The following is a 21,650-nucleotide window of genomic DNA, read 5'->3' on the forward strand; positions in this document are numbered from 1 at the left end:
AGTATTAATACTGAAGTAAGTATCTTAGAATTAGAAAACCGCTATTCTTGTATTCCATGAGACTAAAATATGGAAGAAAAAAGGAACACTCATTAGTTTAATCGAAAATGTACAGTATGCACAAGAGTAGCATGGCAAATAAAACTTAAACGATACTCATGACACTATTATGCCATAAAAATTATACGCCGGTGTTACTGGGGACGGTAAGAGTAGATATTAGCGTGATAATGAAAATTATTGCAACTTTCTTGTGAAAGACTTATTTGAGATGAACAGATAACTTGGGAAAAATGAAAATAACTTTGAAAAAGATGAAATATTTTCTGGAAACACGCACGAATACTTAGCCCAGTTTACTGGCGGAAGAGATTAGCCCAAGAAGGTTTTGATTCTAAACCTATGATGTCTGAAGATATGAGGGAAATTCAACTATGTTTTATTTGTTTACAATTATATCTTTATTATATATAAAATATATTTAAAATGTGAGGTTAGAAAGAACGATCACGTTCAAATTTGTATTTTTTAAAAAATAAACAGATATTTATTTATTTAAAGTTTCAATTTTTCGGCTTATAAAAAAGTCTTCATCAGGATTAAAAAAACGTGTGTGTGTGTGTGTGTATATATATATATATATATATTCTTTTTTCTTTTCTTACGTGCCATGATGTGATTTAGCTGAGTGGTTGTGTACTGTAAGTCCAGTGGTAAGCGCTGTTCGTGCGCGAATGTGTAGTATAAGTATTAATCCACTTTTAAGAAGCACGGGGACAATGGAATTTAAAATGTGAAGTTAGAAAGAACGATCACGTGCGAAGTTGTATTTTTGTTTTTTAAATAAACAGATATTTATCTATTTAAAGTTTAAGATTTTCGGCTTATAAAAACCTCACATTTTAAATTCCATTCTCCCTGTGCTTCTTAAAAGTGGATTAATACTTATACTACACATTCGCGCACGAACAGCGCTTACCACTGGACTTACAATACGCAAGCACTTTGCTAAACCACATCATGGCACGTAAGAAAAGAAAAAAGAAAAAAAAATTTATATAGTATCTTTTTTTTTTTTTAAGTCCTGATGAAGGTTTTTTTATAAGCCGAAAATTTGAAACTTTAAATAAATAAATATCTGTTTATTTTAAAAAAATACAACTTCGCACGTGATCGTTCTTTCTAACCTCACATTTTAAATTCCATTGTCCCCGTGCTTCTTAAGAGTGGATTAATCCTTATACTGAAATATATTTGTTTACAATTCTATCTTTATTATATATAAACGTGTTTGTTTACAATTATATCTTTATTATATATAAACATGTTTGTTTACAATTCTACGATTACAAAAGAATTTAACGTAAAAAGCAATCTATGAAACCTGTACGTTCTCCGTATAAAATGATTCAACAATTGGTAACACCTGGCCTTCGGACTGGATTCAAAGTGTAGTATCTGTTCTGTCCTCTTAGGCGGACAAATACTTCTTGCCTAGGACGATTTTTATTTTGTTTCATCCAGAGTGCCTCGTTTATGGATAGTTGGATATTCCACTCACGAAAATTTACCGAACTTGTGTCTAAATTTGCCCTCGTGGGGAGGCAAGGAAATTGAGATATGCCGTAAATCATAAGTGAACCAACTAAAAAAAATATACACAAAAAAAACAACAACAAAAAAGCATGAATTTGTAATTTTAGAACCAATACGACGAAAATTATCTACTCGTACTGTTAGATAAAATTACTTTGCCTATGTGGGTGTCTGTGTCTGTGTGTGGGTGTGTGGGGGGGGGGGTTCTTTTCCTATGGACTCGAAAACGGCTTGGCTGATTTTTATCAAATTTCACACGAAGGTACTTTATATGCCTGGCAGTGTTCTTATATACGTTTTGTATCGGAATGTCTTTGATAAGTATCAATATCATCTGATGAAAGAAAGGAACAGTCGATTTTGATCAAAGTTAACACCTTACACAGCCTAACATCACAAGTACATTTGAGAAGTTTTACTACAGACGTAGACAACCAACAGTAGTTTTTTATATGACAGGGGCGCGTTCGGAATGAATGTTTCTGTTGAAAGCACAATTGCACTATGATACTTGACTTTTTCATTTTAAACTTGAATTCAAGCCATTATCACCGGACAAGCAGTAATGCCAGGCATATAAAATCAACAGTATGTTCTTTGATATGGCAGTGATGCGTTCGAAATTAATGTTTTTGTTTGGCGCACCATTGATTTTTGCGTTTTAAACTTTAACTCAAGTTATTTTACACACAAAAAATTATAAAATCAACAGTAGGTTCTCTACAGTGCAATGTAGACTATAATGTATTGTGGATTAAATCACTGCAGGGAAGCACGTGAAGCTTTCTCCTGGTGCATCACAATGGCTCGCCAATTAGAGCAGGCAATCAATTGATTTGGTTGAGAAATGGGCGATTTCATCGATTTTGATGACAATAAAAATATGAGCGTGTGAGACATTCGTTGATCATGATTCAATCCCGAGCAACGTCGGGTACTCTACTTGGCCTTCGGGATAAGATCAAAGTGTAGTATCTATTCTTCAGATGCTGCGCTTCAATTTATTGTTCTCTGTCAGTGGAGGAGAAATCCTTCACGATTGAGACAATTTTTATTTTTGTTCCTTTTCTCCACGTTAAAAAAACGACCCTGGTGTCTAACTCTGTCCCGTGGGGGGAGGCATTGTAAATAGGAACATTTATTTATTTAAAAATGTAAAATCAACTAGTTTCGGCGATACACGTCTTCATCAGGCATACAAACTTTTTTTTTCCGTATTGCACGCTTTCACTAAAAAAACGCAAAGCTCATGCGTTTTTTAACGGTGACGCAAGGGGAAAAACAACTCTTTGACGCGAGCCACGAGCGATTCTCTTGATTGGAACATTAAAAAAAAAAAAATCACATTTGCACAAATCAAATTTACACAACGTTTACACAGAAAAAAAAATGTCTAAAATAAGAAAAAAAATGTCCAAGTTTATTCTATTTCTTCCGTTCACAAACTTTTCAGTCTCCATCTAAAAATTCCACCTCCATCCAAAGATTTGGTGATATCCTTGTGATGCTAAAGACCAACTCCTTCATTGTATTCCCCAAAGACTCAAGTATAAGTCCTAGTACTGAAAAATTTGAATTAACTTATTTCTCTTTGTACCAGTAGGGAATACGTCATAGTGACTTTGTTGCAGTCAAGTTGAGGTGTGATCCTATCCAGGAGGTCCACCCTGCCAGGATTTACCTCCTCGACTTGATAACTCAAGCATTTTTTTTGTATACCAGAATACGCTACAGAGGGTTCAATTTGACACCTGACAGAATGGAGTACTATTGCCACATCTAGAGAGGAGCAGTTCAGAGTACCGTTTCTTGTGTCGTACAAAACCGGCTTCGAAATCTAGTGTAATATCCTTTTCTCCTCACTGCTATTTTTATTACAGAAGAGACATTGCAAGTCTCTCTTTACTCTGTTGTTATTTTCATGGCAGGTGCTCGGCTGAGCTCCAATCTCTGCCCCTACATACATATTACTACTCCTAGTGAGTAAATAATAATAATAATAATAATAATAATAATAATAATAATAATAAAACAACACTCCTACGCTGTCGCCTTCTCCCCTCTTTATTATTATTTTTTTTTGGCATCATTCATAAACTAGTGCCACACTAAATAATTGAGGATGGTCAAGAAAACCTCTGCTGGATGAGTGCAAAGATGACGTGGTCCTTGGGAAGACTCATTGTCACCCAAATCCCACTGAAGACCAAAAGTCGCTACCAACGAGAAGTCAATGGTAAGCAGCTGTTGCAATAACGCAAATTGATTCACAAATGCTGAAAATCTGGGGAGACTTGTTGTCAAAAGCATTTTAATATATTTTCAACAAACACTCGACTAGCTACAACCACTGTCCACAATTTCCCCCACTCTCTATCTGTGCTTAAAACTAAACATAAATTCCACGAGCAAAGTTTCTTTTCAAGAACAGCCCGCCCGTGGAATACAATACCGCGGGGCTGCTTCCCAGCTTATTATAGCATGGTCGTTTTCAAGTCCAACGTGAGCAGGTTTTTGAGCTGTTCTCTTAAATAATAAATTTCTTCCCAAGTTCAACCATTACTGATCTCACTCGACACCCAATAAATCTTATCCTCGATTGGTATCTGGACCTTGACAAGCGGTGACTCATTAGTAAAAAAACAAAACAAAAAATGATAGTTTGAATATCGTTAGCTCCCCCCCCCCGTTTCATGAAGATACACGTTTGAAGACGTGTACGTGCCAGTAGATATTCGCTTAAAATTTAATTTTCGCCTTAGGAATGAGTTTCATTTAACTTTGACGTCGTGTACTCGTATTGTATGCAGATTGGGTGCAGCGAAAATGTTGGAAAAATATGGTCGAGTTCGGTAAACATAAGACTTTAGATGAAGACGAAAATGGAATAAGAATAAGAAGAAAAAGATGAAAGAAAAGAAAGAATGGAAAGAGTGAAAAGAAAAACATACAGAGGAGAAAGAAGAGTGGAAAGAAACAGAAGAAGAAAAAGGAGAGAAGGAAGAGTGAGAAGGAAAAGAAGAAAAAGAAAACGAATAGAAAGGAGACAGAAAGAAAGAGAAAAAAAGAAGAAATGAAGGGAAAAGATGAAAGAAGAAGACATAGAAGAAAAGAAAGAGCGTAAAGAAGACATATAGAAAGGTCTAAACGCAGATTCCATGAAAAAAGCTCCTTTCCCAGAACTGCCCGCTTTTGGAACCCTGTTCCGCTGGTATGCTTCCCGGTTAAATACAACATGGTAGCTTTTAAATCTAGTGTAAACAAGTTCCTGTTAAGCCGTTCTCATAAATAATCAAATTCTACCCAATTAACACAAAAGGTGATTACACCATTACCTTATCCTCGAGTGGCTTTCGGTCCTTGATTAGTAGTTATTTCCAAGGGGAAAAATAAACAGTGGAAAGAAGAAAAGAAAGAATGGGAAGAAAAGAAGAAGAAAGCAAAGAGTATGAAGAGAAAAAAAAATAGGAAATCGTTTCTTCAAACTTGATCAATGAGATCTTTTCACCGTGTAAAAATTCAACAAAACGCGTCAACAACAACGACGGATAGAGAGACGGATGAAGAAACGGAAAAGGACGAGAAAAAAGAAGAAGCGAAAGGTGCGCGGATTCAGAGAAGAAATTAGAAGAGAAAAGGAAAGATTTAAACAAACAAAAAAAAAATACGATTTCAAATGAAAAAATCTAGAGAGGCGGAGGAGGGAGAGGCGTGCGGTAGCGACAGAAAAAAAAAAGTAATAAACTTGGACTTAGGTCATTAGTGATAAAACATAGAAAATGTTAAAAAATAAAATTTTAAAAAGAAGTCCGAATTGGAAAACGGAGTGACAGGTAAATAATCAGCTGACTGACTTGCTTGACCTGTCTGCCATCCATTAAATTTAGAGCAAAGCCAGCTGAGCTGACTGCGTTTGATAACACACACACACACACACGCACACGCACACACGCACACACTAGTGATGGGACGATTCCGATACAGTTACTGATTCCGGTTCTTCTCTTATTATGTAGTTATAGATTTGTTTATTATTATTATTATTATTATTATTATTATTATTATTATGCTTCCTGGAAAAATACAACATGGTAGCTTTATCATGTGAGAGAGAAGGAGAATGAGAAGTGGAGCAATTATGCTCCATTGGCCTTGGAGATAAGGCGTATACACGGGGTTAAAACATAAATAATCCCAGGAGTAGTATCAAGTCGTCTGGAAAGACAATTGAAAAAACTACAAATCCCCAATGTTTTAGGTGGCCTTCAAACCTCTGCAATTATATGTACCACCAACATCCTTAGGAAAACCCTTGATCTTTGAAGCTTCTAGTTTGAAGCCGGGATTAAGGGAAATCCTCTGGAAATGAATCCCATCCCTTTCCAGAGAGATGTTCATAAACGAAATCAGAATTATTATTATTATTATTATTATTATTATTATTACTATTATTATTACTATTATTATTATTATTATTAACAACTAGGAGTTTTCACACAGTCCTTTTTCAAAGAATTCTCTTTGAAAACCGTCTGTGGTGTCACCTGGAGTCTGAGTAACAAGTCTTCTCGATAGCATTTACAAATCATTTTGCATTATCGAAACAGCCGTTTACCATTGATTCCTCATTGGTAGCAACTTTTGGTCTTCAGTGAGATTTGGGTGGCAGTAAACCTCCCCAAGCACCCAGTCATCTTCGTACTCATCTCATCTTTACACTCAACCAAATCGCACCAAACGTTATTACACTGAATTCCATTAAGATAAAAAGAAAATATTTTAAATTTCTCATTAAACACTTGTTTCAAATAGATCAGTTATCGCCAGCCTATGTCTAGTCGGTGGAGATCAAAATCCTAATAAGTTATTTATCGTCAGTCATTGTGTGGTGAGTTGTGGCTGGACTCCCATGTTCAGGTCAAGCAACTGACCTCTGACTTCCTTCAGAAACTGTGGCTTGTGATGTCTAGTCGTCCGGGAGACCTCCACATTAATTCTCAACGCCTTTGTGTAGAATTCTGCTGAAAGCAAAAAGCGAAGCTTGCATGCGGCGAAAGAAAGACAGACAAATCAGGGGTTCTATCTACTAAAAATTAATTTCACAAAAGTTGCAGTTCTTTTTACATATGTACATCGTTTAGTGAACAAAACATTAAAGTTCACAATTCTCTTTCTTTCGTCACTGGATTACTAGTCAGGATGGCGGAGAGGTGGAGAGGGGGGTCGTCAGGCGTCAGGAGCTGGTTCTTCTTAGATTTCGGTGCACAATCTGTCTGTTTTCGAGCAGGTATTAGCTTTAATGGTAAGGTCACAGGTTGGGGTTTGGCGATTCACCCAACCAATCAGCGACACGCTTCCCAGAGAATTCCAAACTGAAATTGCGTTTGTGCAGTTCAGCAATAGTCTAGAGTTTTACAATCTGAGACCAAAATGAAATCATCTTCACACGACCTGGGAGGTCAACCTTTGTCAATTTCCTTGCTTAGAACCCAGGACACCTGGGCCGGGCTTCTCCAGGCCAGACTGTCATTGTCCCTTATTCTAACATTTCCTGTCATTTGTTTTCAAACAATAAAATATATATCTGGCTTTGACAATAAAATAAAATATATATCTATATATTTTATTTCAAGTATTTTTGATATCTGCTGTTGTCTGGGATTCAATTAGACAATCTTAGTATATTTACCCGGTCTTTCTCTGGTGTCAGGGGGGTCTCAACCTCCTCAATAGGGAGTAAATCGCTCCCTCAAGATCACGTTACAGAGTGCGGATCAGAATACTAATAAGTTATTTATTGCCGGTCAAAGTATGGTGGGTGCTAGTTAATATTGGCTCACATGGAGCTTTCACACAAGTCAACAAACGATCTGATTGGAAACCTGTGGTGTTCTCTGGAAGCTGAGTGACAACAAGTCTCCCCAGACGTTCAGCTCTCTCTACCTCCTTCAATAGCATTTGTAAATGAATTTGCGTCATCGCAACAGCCTCTTTCCATTGATTTCTCGCTGGCAGTGGCCATTGGTTTATACTGGAATTTGAGTGGCACTAAGCCTCTTCAAGGTACCAGTTCTCTTCGCGCTTGTCCAGCAGAGGTCTGGTCAGCTCTCTCTCTCCTCAGTCTTTCCATCCTCCTGAACCTTTCTCGGCTCTTTGGTATCACTTTTCTATTAGGGGAAACGGTGATGAGACAATGGGAGGGCTTGCGTGATGGGGTTTTAGAACTTGTAGATATGCAGCTTCGGTGTTCTTCATTCCCTGTAACGTTTCTTCGTGATATTGTATTCTTGCATTATTCTTCGCATTCAAGGGTTTTCCTTAATATTTCAGCCATTTTCATTATCGTTAGTCGTTGTATTTTTGTAGCCATTCCTCCGATTCCAATTTCTGCCATTCTTTTTTCAAAGTTTTTCGGAATTGTTCCTAGTGCTCCTACTATTATCGGTATCATTTTGATTTTCTTCATCATCCAAATCCCTTTTAACCCTCTGGCTAGCTCTGTGTATTTGCTTCGTTTCTTCTTCTTTTATTATTATTATTATTATTAATATTATTAATATTATTAGTATTAATAATAATAATAATAATAATAATAATAATTCATTTTTGTTTTTCTTTTCAGATTACCGTAAATTCCATGTATTATACGCATATATTTTCGCGAACGTAAAACATACACTCTTGGAGTGATTTATAGATTTGAAACGTTATTGGTAATTTAAAATAAATATTTTATAATTTTATCATTGATATCAACAATTAAAAACGAAGCTTTAAACAAAATAAAACACAATAATATACCATTAAAAAAAAGTATTTTGCCAACAGAAAATAGGAACTAATTTTTCCGATGCCTCCAAAAGTTTAGATCGTTAAGTAATAGAAACTTGCCCATGCACAGCCGACAAAATCTAAATGGTTGGTCAATTTCCGGTTAGTATCTGAACATTATAGGAACTGTCTTTGCAGTCAAAGCACAACTATTTAATTAATTTTTTTAATTTTTTTATTTTTTTACTGCATTTTAATTGTATTTCTCCATGCTCATCCAATAAATTTGCATGTCTTTCTGGATAAACTTGAGTCGCTTTATCACGTATGACGTGTCTTAATTAAGTTTCCAGATTTTTTATGTGCGGGCACTTTTATTGATGACACACACATGAAACTCTAGTCCCCTTCAGAAGTAATCTTCTCTGGCTGCAATGCCCTTGTTGTACCGTGCCAACAACGTCTGGAAGGCCTTTTTTTTTTGTTGTACCATGCCAACAACGTCTGGAAGGCTTTTTTTTTGTTGTACCGTGCCAATAACGTCTGGAAGGCTTTTTTTTTGTTGTACCGTGCCAACAACGTCTGGAAGGCTTTTTTTTTGTTGTACCATGCCAACAACGTCTGGAAGGCTTTTTTTTTGTTGTACCATGCCAACAACGTCTGGAAGGCTTTTTTTTTATTGTACCGTGCCAATAACGTCTGGAAGGCTTTTTTTTTTGTTGTACCATGCCAACAACGTCTGGAAGGCTTTTTTTTTGTTGTACCGTGCCAACAACGTCTGGAAGGCTTTTTTTTTTCCTTTTTTTTTTACTAATGTGTTTGCACTTCCCACGGCTAAAAAAACGAAAAGAACACTTTAGTATGAGGTGTCTTCAATAAGTTTCCAAATATTTTTCGATTTATTGATAGCACACACGTGAAACTCTAGTCCCTTTCGAAGTAATCTCCCCTAGCTCCATTGCGCTTGTATCGTTCCAACAACTTCTGGAAAATTCCATAGAAATTCTTTTGCATGAGCGTGTCAATGGCCCTCGTCACAGCATCTTTCATCTCCTCAATTGTCTCATGACGACGGCCTCTAACGTTTTCCCTGAGCTTAGGGAATAACCAAAAGTCACAAGGAGCAAACCCTGGACTATAGGGAGGGTGAGGAACTGTTTTGATGTCAATCTTGACCAAATAGTCTGTCCTTCTTTCTAATCTTCTCTGAGCACCCTTCAGAAAACTTTGTGTAAATCGTCAGCATTTTCATTTTCTCCGGAATAATTGTATGTACAGTTCCCACACTGACATCAAACTGTACACTTATTGTCTCTATAGACACACGACGGTCTTTATCCATGAAATTCTTTATTTGGCCAATCAACTCTGGTGTTCTGACTTCCTTACTCCTCCTACACCACTCATCGTCCCTCACGGACTCCTTGCCTTCCTTGAATCTCATATACCGCTCAAAAACTAATGCTCCGTTCATACAAGATGGTCCGAAAGCAGTCTGTAGGATTCCATACGTTTCTGTGGTATTTTTTCTAAGTTTAAACAGAATTTTATTGTATATCGTTCTTCTTAGATTCTGATACTCGAATGATTTGTTCTTATCGCCCCTGGCTATAAATATAATCGTTCAAATCTTTGATATTGTGCCAAAAAATATTGCAACAGTAGTCTTCATCTTATTTCCTTGTAAGATTCATGCATTTTCTTTGGAGAAAAGGAGACGTTTTAGGATCAAACAATTTAGTTAATAATTCTATCACTTCAAAAAATGTAAGGTCACTGCATTTTGAAAAGAAAATTGTGGTAATATATAATTGCTGAATTTGGTAGTCTTTCTCATTGAAAGACGAATTTTTAAACTCTAATCGTGATGAAAAGATAAACTCGCCTATAAATACTTTGTGTTACTGATGTTGTATAGTCGGCCTTAAATGTCTATAATGGCTCTTCACTATCTGAACTCTAGTTATATTTGTGACTTATTTGAGTTCGTTCCGTGATCGTCTAAATGTTTTATGCGGGTGTGTGTGTATAATACATGTATTCGACTGCGTGATGAAAAAAAAAAAAAAAAACTCGCTTATGAATGTTTTATGATTAAACGATTAAAAAAAAAACGAAAGAAAAAAATCGACAGAAATTTTTGTTTTCATTTTTTTTTTTGTTTTTGTTTTTGTTTTTGAATTGAAATCTTTTTTTGTCAATAACAAAAGTTTGAGCCAGGATCAAGTTGCAATTGACGAGATGTCTTCAATAAGTTTCCAAACTTTTTTGTATAGACATTTTATAATTTCAGGTTCAAATGAACAGCTGCAGCAGGAATTGGAATACACCCTAATAAAGCCTGATTTTCACAACTGTTGAATTTCAAAAATGCAATCTGGACGTGAGGACACTTTAGAAGAAAAATATGCAATTCTGTTTTAAATTTGGAAATAATTCTACAGAAATGTATGGAATGCTTTAGACTGGTTTTGGACCATCTTGCCGGTACTTATATGAGGTGCCTCTAATAAGTTTCCAGATTTTTTTTATTACAGGCATTTAAAATTGTCGTAGGCTCTTAAAAATTCAGTAGGTTATTGCTATACATCTTATGAGATGACTGACTAATTTATTCATTCAATATTCTAATTTGCATAATTTTCTAATATTTTCAACTTCGTCACTTTTAGCAAGTTTTCCTTTTTAATTACTTTTATCTGCAGTGTGCTATCCGAGCAACTCTAGTTTGTATATTAGAAACGTAGTGCAGCTTTGATTTGTCACCGTATTGCTTTTAAATAAAAATATTTTCCAAGCATATCATCTAAGTTTTTTTTTTTTAAATGCAACATTCCAGTTGTATCCGACATTGGTTGTAGTTTTAGTTTGTGGTGATGTGTGTGTGTGTGTGTGTGTGTGTGTGTGCAACATAACTCTGTGGTATTTTGGTCGGAATAAGTTAGTTCTCGTCGCCAGTGTTTTGTTTTAAGGTTCTTAGTTTGCCATATAGTTAACAAAACTCTTTCGTATCGAACACATGTCCCATCTTACATCAGTCCTCTCACAACGTGGGGCCTTTTCTCTTTCCGCTTTTCTTTCCTTTTCTACCACTGTGACGTCATCTCGTACACCGGCTCGGTCATTTGCATACGTGTCGAGATACCGCTGCTACTACATTATGTATCAATGGTTTCATTACACAAATGAGGCCTCCAGGTAAAGAAGCCACACCACTAATGAAATGTAGTATAGAAGTAAGACTTGAAACTGATGATCGTGGTGCCGGATCAGATTGCAGTGCTGTTTGATACTGAGCACTGTAGACGGTACATACAAATTACTCCAATTAGATAAAAAGACTAAACGTTTTAGTCTTTGGGGACTTTTGGGGCTAAATGGGGAGGGGGGCAAATGATGGACTTAGTCATTTCTTCTTTTGCATGGTGCACAACTCAAATTTACATATGTTAAAGCCTAAAACTGCACCGTTTGTTGATTTTCATCAGGATTTGATGTCCCCTGGGGAGTTTTGGGGCTAAATGAGTTGGGGCAAATACTGAACTTAGTCATTTTTTTTATGCCTCGTTCACTGTGCACTCACGCTGCTTCACTTGTTTCTTTTTAAAATTGTTATGTCTTTAAAAGGACGAGAAATAAGAAAGTACCAGACTTGTTATCCCGTTGACAGCAGTTAAAAGTTATGGTCCGTTGACTTCGAATGAGTACAAATATAACCACAATCCAATTTAGGGTTAAATGTGCACTCATGTTTTGCATTAAATACTAATCCCTATTATTCCGTATTAACTAACTGTGCATCGAACAGATACCATAATACTTAGTTCGCTGCACCTTATCATAACAATGGTCCACACATAATTTCAGCCAGATCAGCATAGTAGTTTCAGCAATTTCGATATGGAACAGACAAATAAACAGACAAATAAACAGACAAACAAAACAGACAAATAAACAGACAAACAAAACAGACAAATAAACAGACAAATAAACAGACAAACGTGCAACACAGTATTAGCTACTATTATTTTCTCTACCGCTCTCCCTCGACTCAGGACTGCTCCATAATAAACAAAGTATCTGACAGCATAGACACGGCACTGTCCCTCGACACTAGCGCACAAATACATGTGTTTGGTGACTTTAATGTCCACCACAAAAACTGGCTTGGATTCTCTACTCACACAGATGCAGCGGGCAGCACAACCCATAGCTTCGCTATATCTCACTCCCTATCACAAATTGTTACGTTTCCAACCCGTTTCCCTGACCAGGAAGAACAACACGCATCACTTCTAGATCTGTTTTTGACCACAGTTCCCGATGACTGCATAGCGAAGGCCCACAGCCCACTCGGGAACGCTGATCATGCAGTGATAATGGTTGAAATCGCCCTAAACTCTAGACCCAAAATTGAAGAGCCAGTGCTCAAAACAACGAGATATTATAATAAGGCTGACTGGGAAGCCATCAGGGAACTAATTAGAGATGCTCCATGGAAAAATATTTTCTCTCTCCCTGCTGAACAGTGTGCAAACGAGACCACTGACTGGTTCAAAACTGCAATCGAAGCACATGTTCCCATGCGGAAATTTTATAGTAAGCCCCACTCTCCCCAATGGTTTACGTCGACTTGTGCAACTGCCATTACTCAAAAGCAGCATGCATACCGTAGGTTTAACCGACATAAGTCCAGTTCAAACAGACTGAAGTATATAGAAGCTAGAAATAACGTTAAGAAAGAAATAGCGACAGCTAAGAGAGAATTTACGGAAACCACTAAAAAGCGCATCGAAGCACAAAAACTAGGAACTCGAGACTTCTGGAAAATCTACAACAGTGTAGTAAATAATGGGCAATCAACAATTCCTCCACTAACCAACAATCACGAGGTTGTCTCCTCAGCAACCGACAAGGCTAACATGCTTGCCAGTCGGTTTGCCTCAAACTCCACACTGGACCCTTCCAACCACCCCCTACCTGACTTTCCTATGCGGACAGACGCCACACTAGACGATCTGAAAACCACCCCTGCTCAGGTGCATGCTATCATAAAAAACCTTGACACCTCAAAAGCATGTGGACCCGATCTTATCCCAGCTGTGCTATTAAAAAAGTGCTCAGCCGAAGTAGCTCCAGTTCTCTCCAAACTCTACAACAAATGTCTTAATGAAGCTTGCTTTCCGGGCTGTTGGAAAACTGCTTCTGTTGTACCAGTATTCAAGAATTCTGGCGAAAGGACAGACCCATCAAATTATCGCCCCATTAGCCTCCTCCCACTTTTTGCCAAAATATTTGAGACCATAATTAACCATGCTCTAGTCCATCATCTTACAGATGCTAAACTACTGACTGACAAACAATATGGATTTAGACAAGCCCGTTCCACAGCAGACATCCTCACCGTGATCTCTGAACGTATATACCAATCACTGGACAAAGCGGGGGAAGGCAGAGCGGTAGCTCTAGATATATCTAAGGCTTTTGACAGGGTATGGCATGAGGGTCTCCTCAGTAAAATCAGATCATACGGTATCACTGGTAGAATACTTAACATAATTAAATCCTTCTTAGATAAGAGAAAAATCCAGGTAGTCCTCGACGGTCGCACATCTAAACAATATGATATAAATGCGGGAGTGCCCCAGGGTTCTATCCTTGGACCTCTATTGTTCCTGATATTCATAAATGACCTCCCCGACAACATTGCCTCTGAGATGGGTATATATGCTGATGACACTACACTCTATGGCAGACACGACAGGAAGACGAATGAACACATTTCTAAAGAAATGGCAGAAACACTAGAGGAAGACCTCCAATCTGTAGTGAAATGGGGACAAAAGTGGTTGGTCGCGTTCAATGCTGCCAAGACTAAACTAGTTTCATTCAATAATTACAAGAAACCCTCTCTACCACCAATAGCAATGGCCAACGACTCTTTATCTGAGAGTCCATCTTTCAAACTCCTTGGCCTAACGTTCACAGGAAACATGAGTTGGAACAATTACATTGAAGGCATTGCCAAGGCCGCTGCAAGAAAGGTAGGCTCTCTCTACCGTGCTAGAAAACTACTAACACCCGAAAGTATCCTGTACCTCTATAAGGCCACCATTCGCCCATGTATGGAGTATTGCTGCCACATCTGGGCTGGTGCATCTGCTACTAGTCTCTCGCTCCTTGACAAGGTTCAAAAGAGAGTCGCAAATCTGATAGGCCCTGAACTGGCATCTAAGCTTCAGCCTCTGTCCCATCGACGAAATGTTGCATCCCTCTGCCTGTTCTACAAGTATTTTAGTGGTGAATGCTCTGATGAACTGCAATCACTTGTGCCCCCACGACGCGAGCACCCTCGACAAACCCGACAGGCTACTAGATCCCACCCCCACACTGTAGAGGTCCCTAGATGTAAAAGATCTTTTTACTCCAATAGTTTCTTCCCCAGAACCGCAAGACTCTGGAATTCCATTCCAGGTCCCTGCTTCCCCAACAGTACTGACGTGCAGAAGTTCAAGTGTAACGTGAACCGACACCTTGCTGCCCAAATCCCTACATAGTACCCCAGTAGTTGTTGCCCCTGATAGTAGCCCCCTACACCAAAGTGGCAATTTGCCTTGTTTGGGGTGAAAATGTAATAAAAAAAAAAAAAAAAAAAAAAAAAAAACAGACAAATAAACAGACAAAACAAAACATAGATACACGCATTCAGTCAATAAGGAACTGCTTCCTGATTTTAAGAATCTTTACACATCTCTTTTCATTTGTTTACCAGCAGAGAGACCCGACGTTGTCCAGGGTTGAATGAGAATCTGGTGCGTAACTATACTTATTTTATTAATGGCTTGAGCTGTTAAGGTGATCTACGAAATCTGTTACCATTTTATTTATAATCCTACTGTGGAAACGGTGTGCAGAGACATGGAAATAAGCGGCCAGGGTCTCTCTCTCTCTCTCTCTCTCTCTCACACACACACACACACACACACACACACACACACACACACACACACACACACACACACACATATTATATATATATATATATATACTGTGGAAACGGTGTGCAGAGACATGGAAATAAGCGGCCATGGTCACACACACACAGACACACACAGATATTATATATATATATATATATATATATATATACTGTGGAAACGGTGTGCAGAGACATGGAAATAAGCGGCCATGGTCACACACACACACACAGATTATATATATATATATATATATATATATATATATATATATAGGGAAGAAGTGGTGCGCTGTCTTGGAACTCTTCCGATACAATAAAAACTGCCACTGTTTATGTGAAGAGCAAACGTCTTTATCGTTAAAAAGAAGGAAAAAAAAAAAGAACACAAAATAATCCGGCTCGAGTGTGTGTTTTCTTTTCAACTCGAAATAAATTGCGTGACTCAGATAGAGATTAATTGCATAAATACATCTTTTAATCACGTAAATTATAAGTAATCTTTCTCCTAACCAGCCTCAATAAGCAAACTAGAAAGGCTAGTTTGAATCAAGTATCGATTTGTCCAACTGTCTAAGATTGGTTCATGAATATTTCTTTCTATCTTTCGCCCTCTCTCCCTAAAATGGTTATGCATTTTAAGAGGGTCGTTCCAAAACTAAAGTCTCCTATTTATTTTGCTTTAACTCAAAAAGTTAAAGAGCTACGCAGACGGGAGTGATACCATTAAAACGAGCAACCTTTTGTGCTCCAGAGTGCATTTTTCTACATAGTCACGATCATATTCAATGCACTTTTGCCAGAAATTTAATGATGGGTCGCTTGTTAGTCTCATATCGTCAATATCTGCAACAGATATGAATCTTTCAGGTAACGAATGCATACGTTCAGTTATCATAACAATGCAATTTGCTATCTCCTGTGATTCATTCAAACAGAATAACAAAAAATAGGAGGCATTACTTTTGGAACGTCCCCCACCCCCGTACATATATTTAGGTCAATATCGCAGTGAAAAACAAACAAGAAGGGTAAGTCTGAATAAAATATTGATTTGTCAGATGCATTGCTATGTAGATTTGACTTTAAAAGTCTGACCAGTTTGATTTTATTTATTACATGAGAAAGATAATTATTTTTCATTTTAATTTAGCGAGGTTTATTTATTGCTGTTTAGAGTTGGCGGCGCACTGCGCTCTCCCGAGCGCTGTTTCACACTATTGTTTATCATCATGCTTCAAATATTTACAAATTTCTTTCTGTATGTGTTCATACGTTTGATATGGACAAAAAAAAAAAACCCCCGAAAATACTCGTATTTCCACATTCCATAACCAGCATTTCAATAATCCAGTGAAAGTATTTTTTTGTTTATAAAATATTGGTTTAAATTGTCACGCTTGAATCTGCATGAAAAAAAAATACAAGTTGAATAAATATTAAATCTTTACTTTGTTCCCGTCTATACTTCAAAAAATATATAAGGATACCATGTCCAACTGTTTTCTGTCTACAGTGCTAGAAAACTGCTCGCACCTGCCAGTGTCCTATTATAACGTTACGGGAACAAACAAACAAACAAACAAACAAAAATAAATAAATGTCAGCATTTTTCTTTTTAACAAAAGCAATTATTAGCGTTACTCTCCCGTCTCGGCACCATTTAAAGTCTCTCACTGCCACATGTCCATCTAACCTGACATGTCTTTCTCTTTCTTCCGACCGCACGCTGGCCACAGCCGAACCATTATGGCTTTCAATTTACACGTCCATTTCCTTTGGCTCCGACTTTGTTTCTCCTCGACCACGTGGTGTCCTCTTTTTTTTTTTTTTTTTTTTCTTCAAATGCAAGCTCGAGCACATTTTTCCAATTTGCATACGCGTTCAAATGCTGCTTCTGCTGCTAATACAATCGTTTGCCATCCATCGTTAGACACCAGGGTCGTTTTTTAACGTGGAGAAAAGGTACAAAAATAAAAAAAAATTGTCTCAGTCGTGAAGGATTTCTCCTCCACCGAAAGAGAACAAGAAATGGAAGTGCAGCATCTGAAGAACAGATACTACACTTTGATCTTGGCCAAATGTAGTCAAGTAACGACAATATGATCGATTTCAAGACCAATGTAAACAAGTTCTTGTTGAGCCGTTCCTTTAAATAATCATATTATACCCTATTTGTAATTATCGGACAATAAGTAACTGTTACCAAAGGCAATAAAAGTGATATCTCATAGTTAACTGGTTGGTTAAGGAAAAAAAAAAAAAAAAAAAAAAACCGGAGAAATTAAAACCATTTAACCGGTAAATCCTATTTCTCATTTTAAATGTACCAAACGCAATAGCAATTATTTTTCTTACATTTTTGTTTCAGTTTTTTAACATTTAAACAAGTTTGAAGTCTTTTCCTGCATTACGTTCCGTAATTGGCAGTTTAAAGACGTTAAAATTGCTTTCAAATTTCTTTATTAATAAAAACGGACAAAAGCTGAAGTGCTTTATGCTAGACTAGCTTTCGTTAAGAGTCGCACTTCTTTGTTTATAAAGCCATTCGGCGAAATGACGTCAGACAAATTTAAAGGTACGGATGCCCAACACTGTATATAATGTAACCTTTTTTAAAAGGCAAATATAAAAATCGAAGTTTTGGTAAATTTTTACTTGAATATTTTCCTTTAAAATGATGACGTTTATAAGTTTTCTGTTATGCTGGAAACGAATATTACATTTAACTTTTCCGCAAATAAGTAGTTTTTCCGGATATTAAGCAATGTAATTATTTGTTAAAAGTTGTGGCTATTTTTGTACGCGCAAGCGCACATATTTTTGTCATAATTGATATCCTCACTGTTCCATAGCTAGTCATAACATATACTGACCCAACGGGTCACTGGTAATCTAGTATATATATAGGGTGTCCCAAAAGAAGCTGAATTGATCAAATATAAAATAGAACAATAGAAGCATCAAACTAGCGTAAAAAGATTTTAGAACATCTAGATTAACTCTACGAAAGTCATCATGAGTCATTACACCATCAAGGAGTTGATATTTATCATAGAGTGGCATTTTCAATTGAATTTAAGTTTCAAATCCGTCAGCTTCTTCTATATATATAAAGAATTTTCAGAATATAGAGAAGATATAATTATTTCCAAAGCAAAACAACGTTGCAGTTCACAAACCATGAAAGCCATTAAACCAGAAGTCCACAATTCGAGTTTCGCCGTTATTGTGCTCATCAGTTTAACACATCCGAACTCAGGATTTGAAACCCGTTTGTTGGCTTTCATGGCTCATGTGAACTGTGACGGCGTTTGACTTTGGAAAAACACACACACACACACACACACACACACACACACACACACACACACACACACACACACACACACACATATATATATAATTTTCGTGATTGGAGGTTCTGAAATGTTTTTAATGGAGATAAAATTTTGACTTCTAGGCAAGTATATCGTTCAGCTTTATGAGACCATGATAATCTTTAATTTGTTAAATGATGGCATGTTTCTTAATTTATTGCAAACGTAGCATCAGTAAAAGCTAATATATAATGATGATCGTACATGGCTAACCCAACATGATTTCAATTTAACGCAAATGGAGGCAGGGATTCGCGATTCACACTCTTTTCTTATTTTATTAAGAAATAACCACGCCATTTTGAAATGAAACTTTACGCGTTATCATTAAAGGATAATTTCGAAACATGATCAAAATAAATATAAAAACTTTAGCAATGAAAACGAAAACGAACACTTACCAGCTTCCAAGCCTATTAGATGTTTCGCGTGTAGAACGGCCGTTTTCCAGATAAAAAGGAACTCGATTTCGTAATGGCAGACTTTTATAGTTGAAACTAATTTGCATGCACGAGTCACTAATTTGCGCGTGCGGGAATCGACTGATTTTTTTATAAGACAGAGTTGAATGCAGAAAGCGTTGGTGTTCGAAATGTTGTCAAGTTTGGACCGACATTGTAACATCCTTACGGTTACAAGAGATGTTTGATAGTCATGGTTGAACCTGGGCAGCTGAATCAGGGGAGCTGATACATTGATCTCCTTTTCGTCCGAGGTTTCTGCCATCTTCTCTGCCAGCCGTTTTGCCTGTGTCTAAAATCACGTTAGGGTCCCCACTTGTTGCAGGGCCGAATGTCGGTGGGAATCGAACCTACAACTAAAAGACGACACAGACAAGAAAAAGACGAAAAACAAAGATGGCAAATGAGAGATAATAAACGCAGTGGGTACCGTCGTGGTGGTAGGAGTTCTCAGGCTGAGGGTTGGAGTACAGCCGGTATTCGAACTGGCACGGCTACGAGGTCGTCGCCAATGGCTACAGGAAACACGTGCTGGCCTGAGGATGTTGACTGCTGAGAATTGAGCGCATCGATTGCATTTGGCTGCAGCTGTTGCTGATACTGGGTTCGGCTATCAAGTGGGTCGACAGCGAGAGGCTGCTGGGAATTAAGCATGTTGACAGCGAGTGGTTGCTGCTGCTGCTACTGGGTTCGGCTGTTGTCGGTGGGGGGGTAGCTTGAACCGTTCCGTGTGGACATGACTGCTGCTGCTGCTAAGTTGAGTTAGACCGCTGACGGGCCCAACCTCACTGTGCGGCGATCTAGCTGCAACTGACTGCTTGTTGAAAAAACCCTCGCCGTATTTATACTCGTCCGGCGGACGTAGTTGCAGACACTGATGCTTGCAGCACTGGTCATCGTTTTTGTTCTTAATTTTTGTTTGTTTATGTGTCTTTAAAGTGCTGTAGGGAGTCGTCTGTTTGAGCTTTGCCTTCGTGTGTTGTATCAACGTGAAGCTGGGAAAGTTGTGAATATTATGCTAGCAGCAATTGTACTATTATTCACGCCGAAGGGTCGTCGGTTGTGGTTTTTATGTTTTGAATTGGGATCTTTTTTGGTGAGCGGTTTCTTTTGGTTTAAACCGCGACAGTTTAATATGAGAACGAATGAACGCAGAAAACGATTTCTGTTTGTATTTAGTTTAAAGTAACCGTAATTTAAAAAAAAATAATAGCGCTAAAAGGAATAATTCGTTAATTTTTTTTAGAGAGTGAGAGAGAGACAGAGTAGATGATTAACTAAATACAAAGTATACGGTAGTCAATCAGTAATTTTTTGTTGGTTTTGTTTAAATGCATGCGGGCGGACAAGAAGTAAACAATCTTCACTTAATGTTGGTGTCATGTGCATATATGGTGTAACAAATTGGTGTAACGTTTGTCTAACATACGCCATGTTGTGTATAATCCGTGACCGTTCGTTTTTAAAGGTTTTAAATCTGGATTAAGAGAATTAGAGCTGACATCCAATGATAAAAGGTGGAATTTGCTTGAGGGAGAAATCATTATTTTATGAATCTGCGAATCGGAAGTGAACGTCATTTCAATGAGTTTATGATTCAGTTAATAAGAGTGACGGGGCAATACAAGTCTACTGTGTGTAATTTTACGCGGTTTAAAGAGGGGGCGGTGAGAACAGTTATAAATTAGAAGGAAAATAGGAACTCTTTCCTCTAATGATATTAGCGATAGTGATGATTTCTCTCCTAGGATGAATTGTAAGATTTTAATGTAAGGCCTACATCTGTCTATTATGGAGTTGTAAAGTTACATAATGTATTGGTTAATAGTCTAGACACAATAAATTTGCATGTGGCATCTGTTGCTGCAAACCTACGGTAATTTGGTCCAGAGGGGAGTTTCTGCAATCAAAATATTATATACAGGATAAACAGAAATACCGTAGGTATTTAACGTTACGTTAAATTCTTAAAAAAAAAAAATGAAGTAAAACAAAACAAAAAAAAACGGAAAGAAACTGAGACATGTGCATGCGAGTATTATGTTTTTTTTTCTGAATAGTTTACTTTTAGTAAGTAAAATAAAAAAATTACTCGAGCTGAGATCGAAACTAAGACATAGAAACAGTGAGTCAAGTACGATAATCATTAGACTAACTTGACAAGATTTATAAAATGTGTTTTCTAAACCTACTTATACTTAATATAAAGAAGCTGTCATCTTTTCTGGCTGTGCATTCGTGAAACAGTTGACAAATAAAAATCTGACGACACCTAGGTACCAATGTTTAACTTTGGACCCATTAGCAGCCCTTTTATCCGATAAAAATGGATTAACGTTTTCCACATATCTGAATTCCCTGTATACCAACTTTCAAGTATGTAAATAAAAAATTCGTTTGAGTATGTAGAATGAGAAGCACACACACACACACACACACACACACACACACACACACACACACACA

The 21,650-nt window shown here is 37.3% G+C and overlaps 2 protein-coding genes across 9 annotated transcripts in view; one reads left to right on the forward strand and one right to left on the reverse strand.

The window, feature by feature from the left end:
* The window catches only part of LOC145255617 (uncharacterized), an 89,675-nt gene extending 69,257 nt beyond the window's left edge, over positions 1 to 20,418 (reverse strand). The window contains exon 1 of the mRNA XM_080114138.1: positions 19,125 to 20,418. Within this exon, the coding sequence (XP_079970264.1) occupies positions 19,125 to 19,449 (325 nt within the window). The 5' untranslated portion in view covers positions 19,450 to 20,418. The remainder of the gene's footprint in view (positions 1 to 19,124) is intronic.
* The window catches only part of LOC145255614 (pleckstrin homology domain-containing family H member 2-like), a 1,732,783-nt gene that overhangs the window by 50,608 nt on the left and 1,660,525 nt on the right, over positions 1 to 21,650 (forward strand). The gene's annotated exons all lie outside the window — the stretch shown is intronic.

Source organism: Euprymna scolopes, chromosome 31 (genome assembly GCF_053919585.1).
Source record: "Euprymna scolopes isolate OS-2025 chromosome 31, ASM5391958v1, whole genome shotgun sequence".
NCBI classification, from domain to species: Eukaryota; Metazoa; Mollusca; class Cephalopoda; order Sepiida; family Sepiolidae; genus Euprymna; species Euprymna scolopes.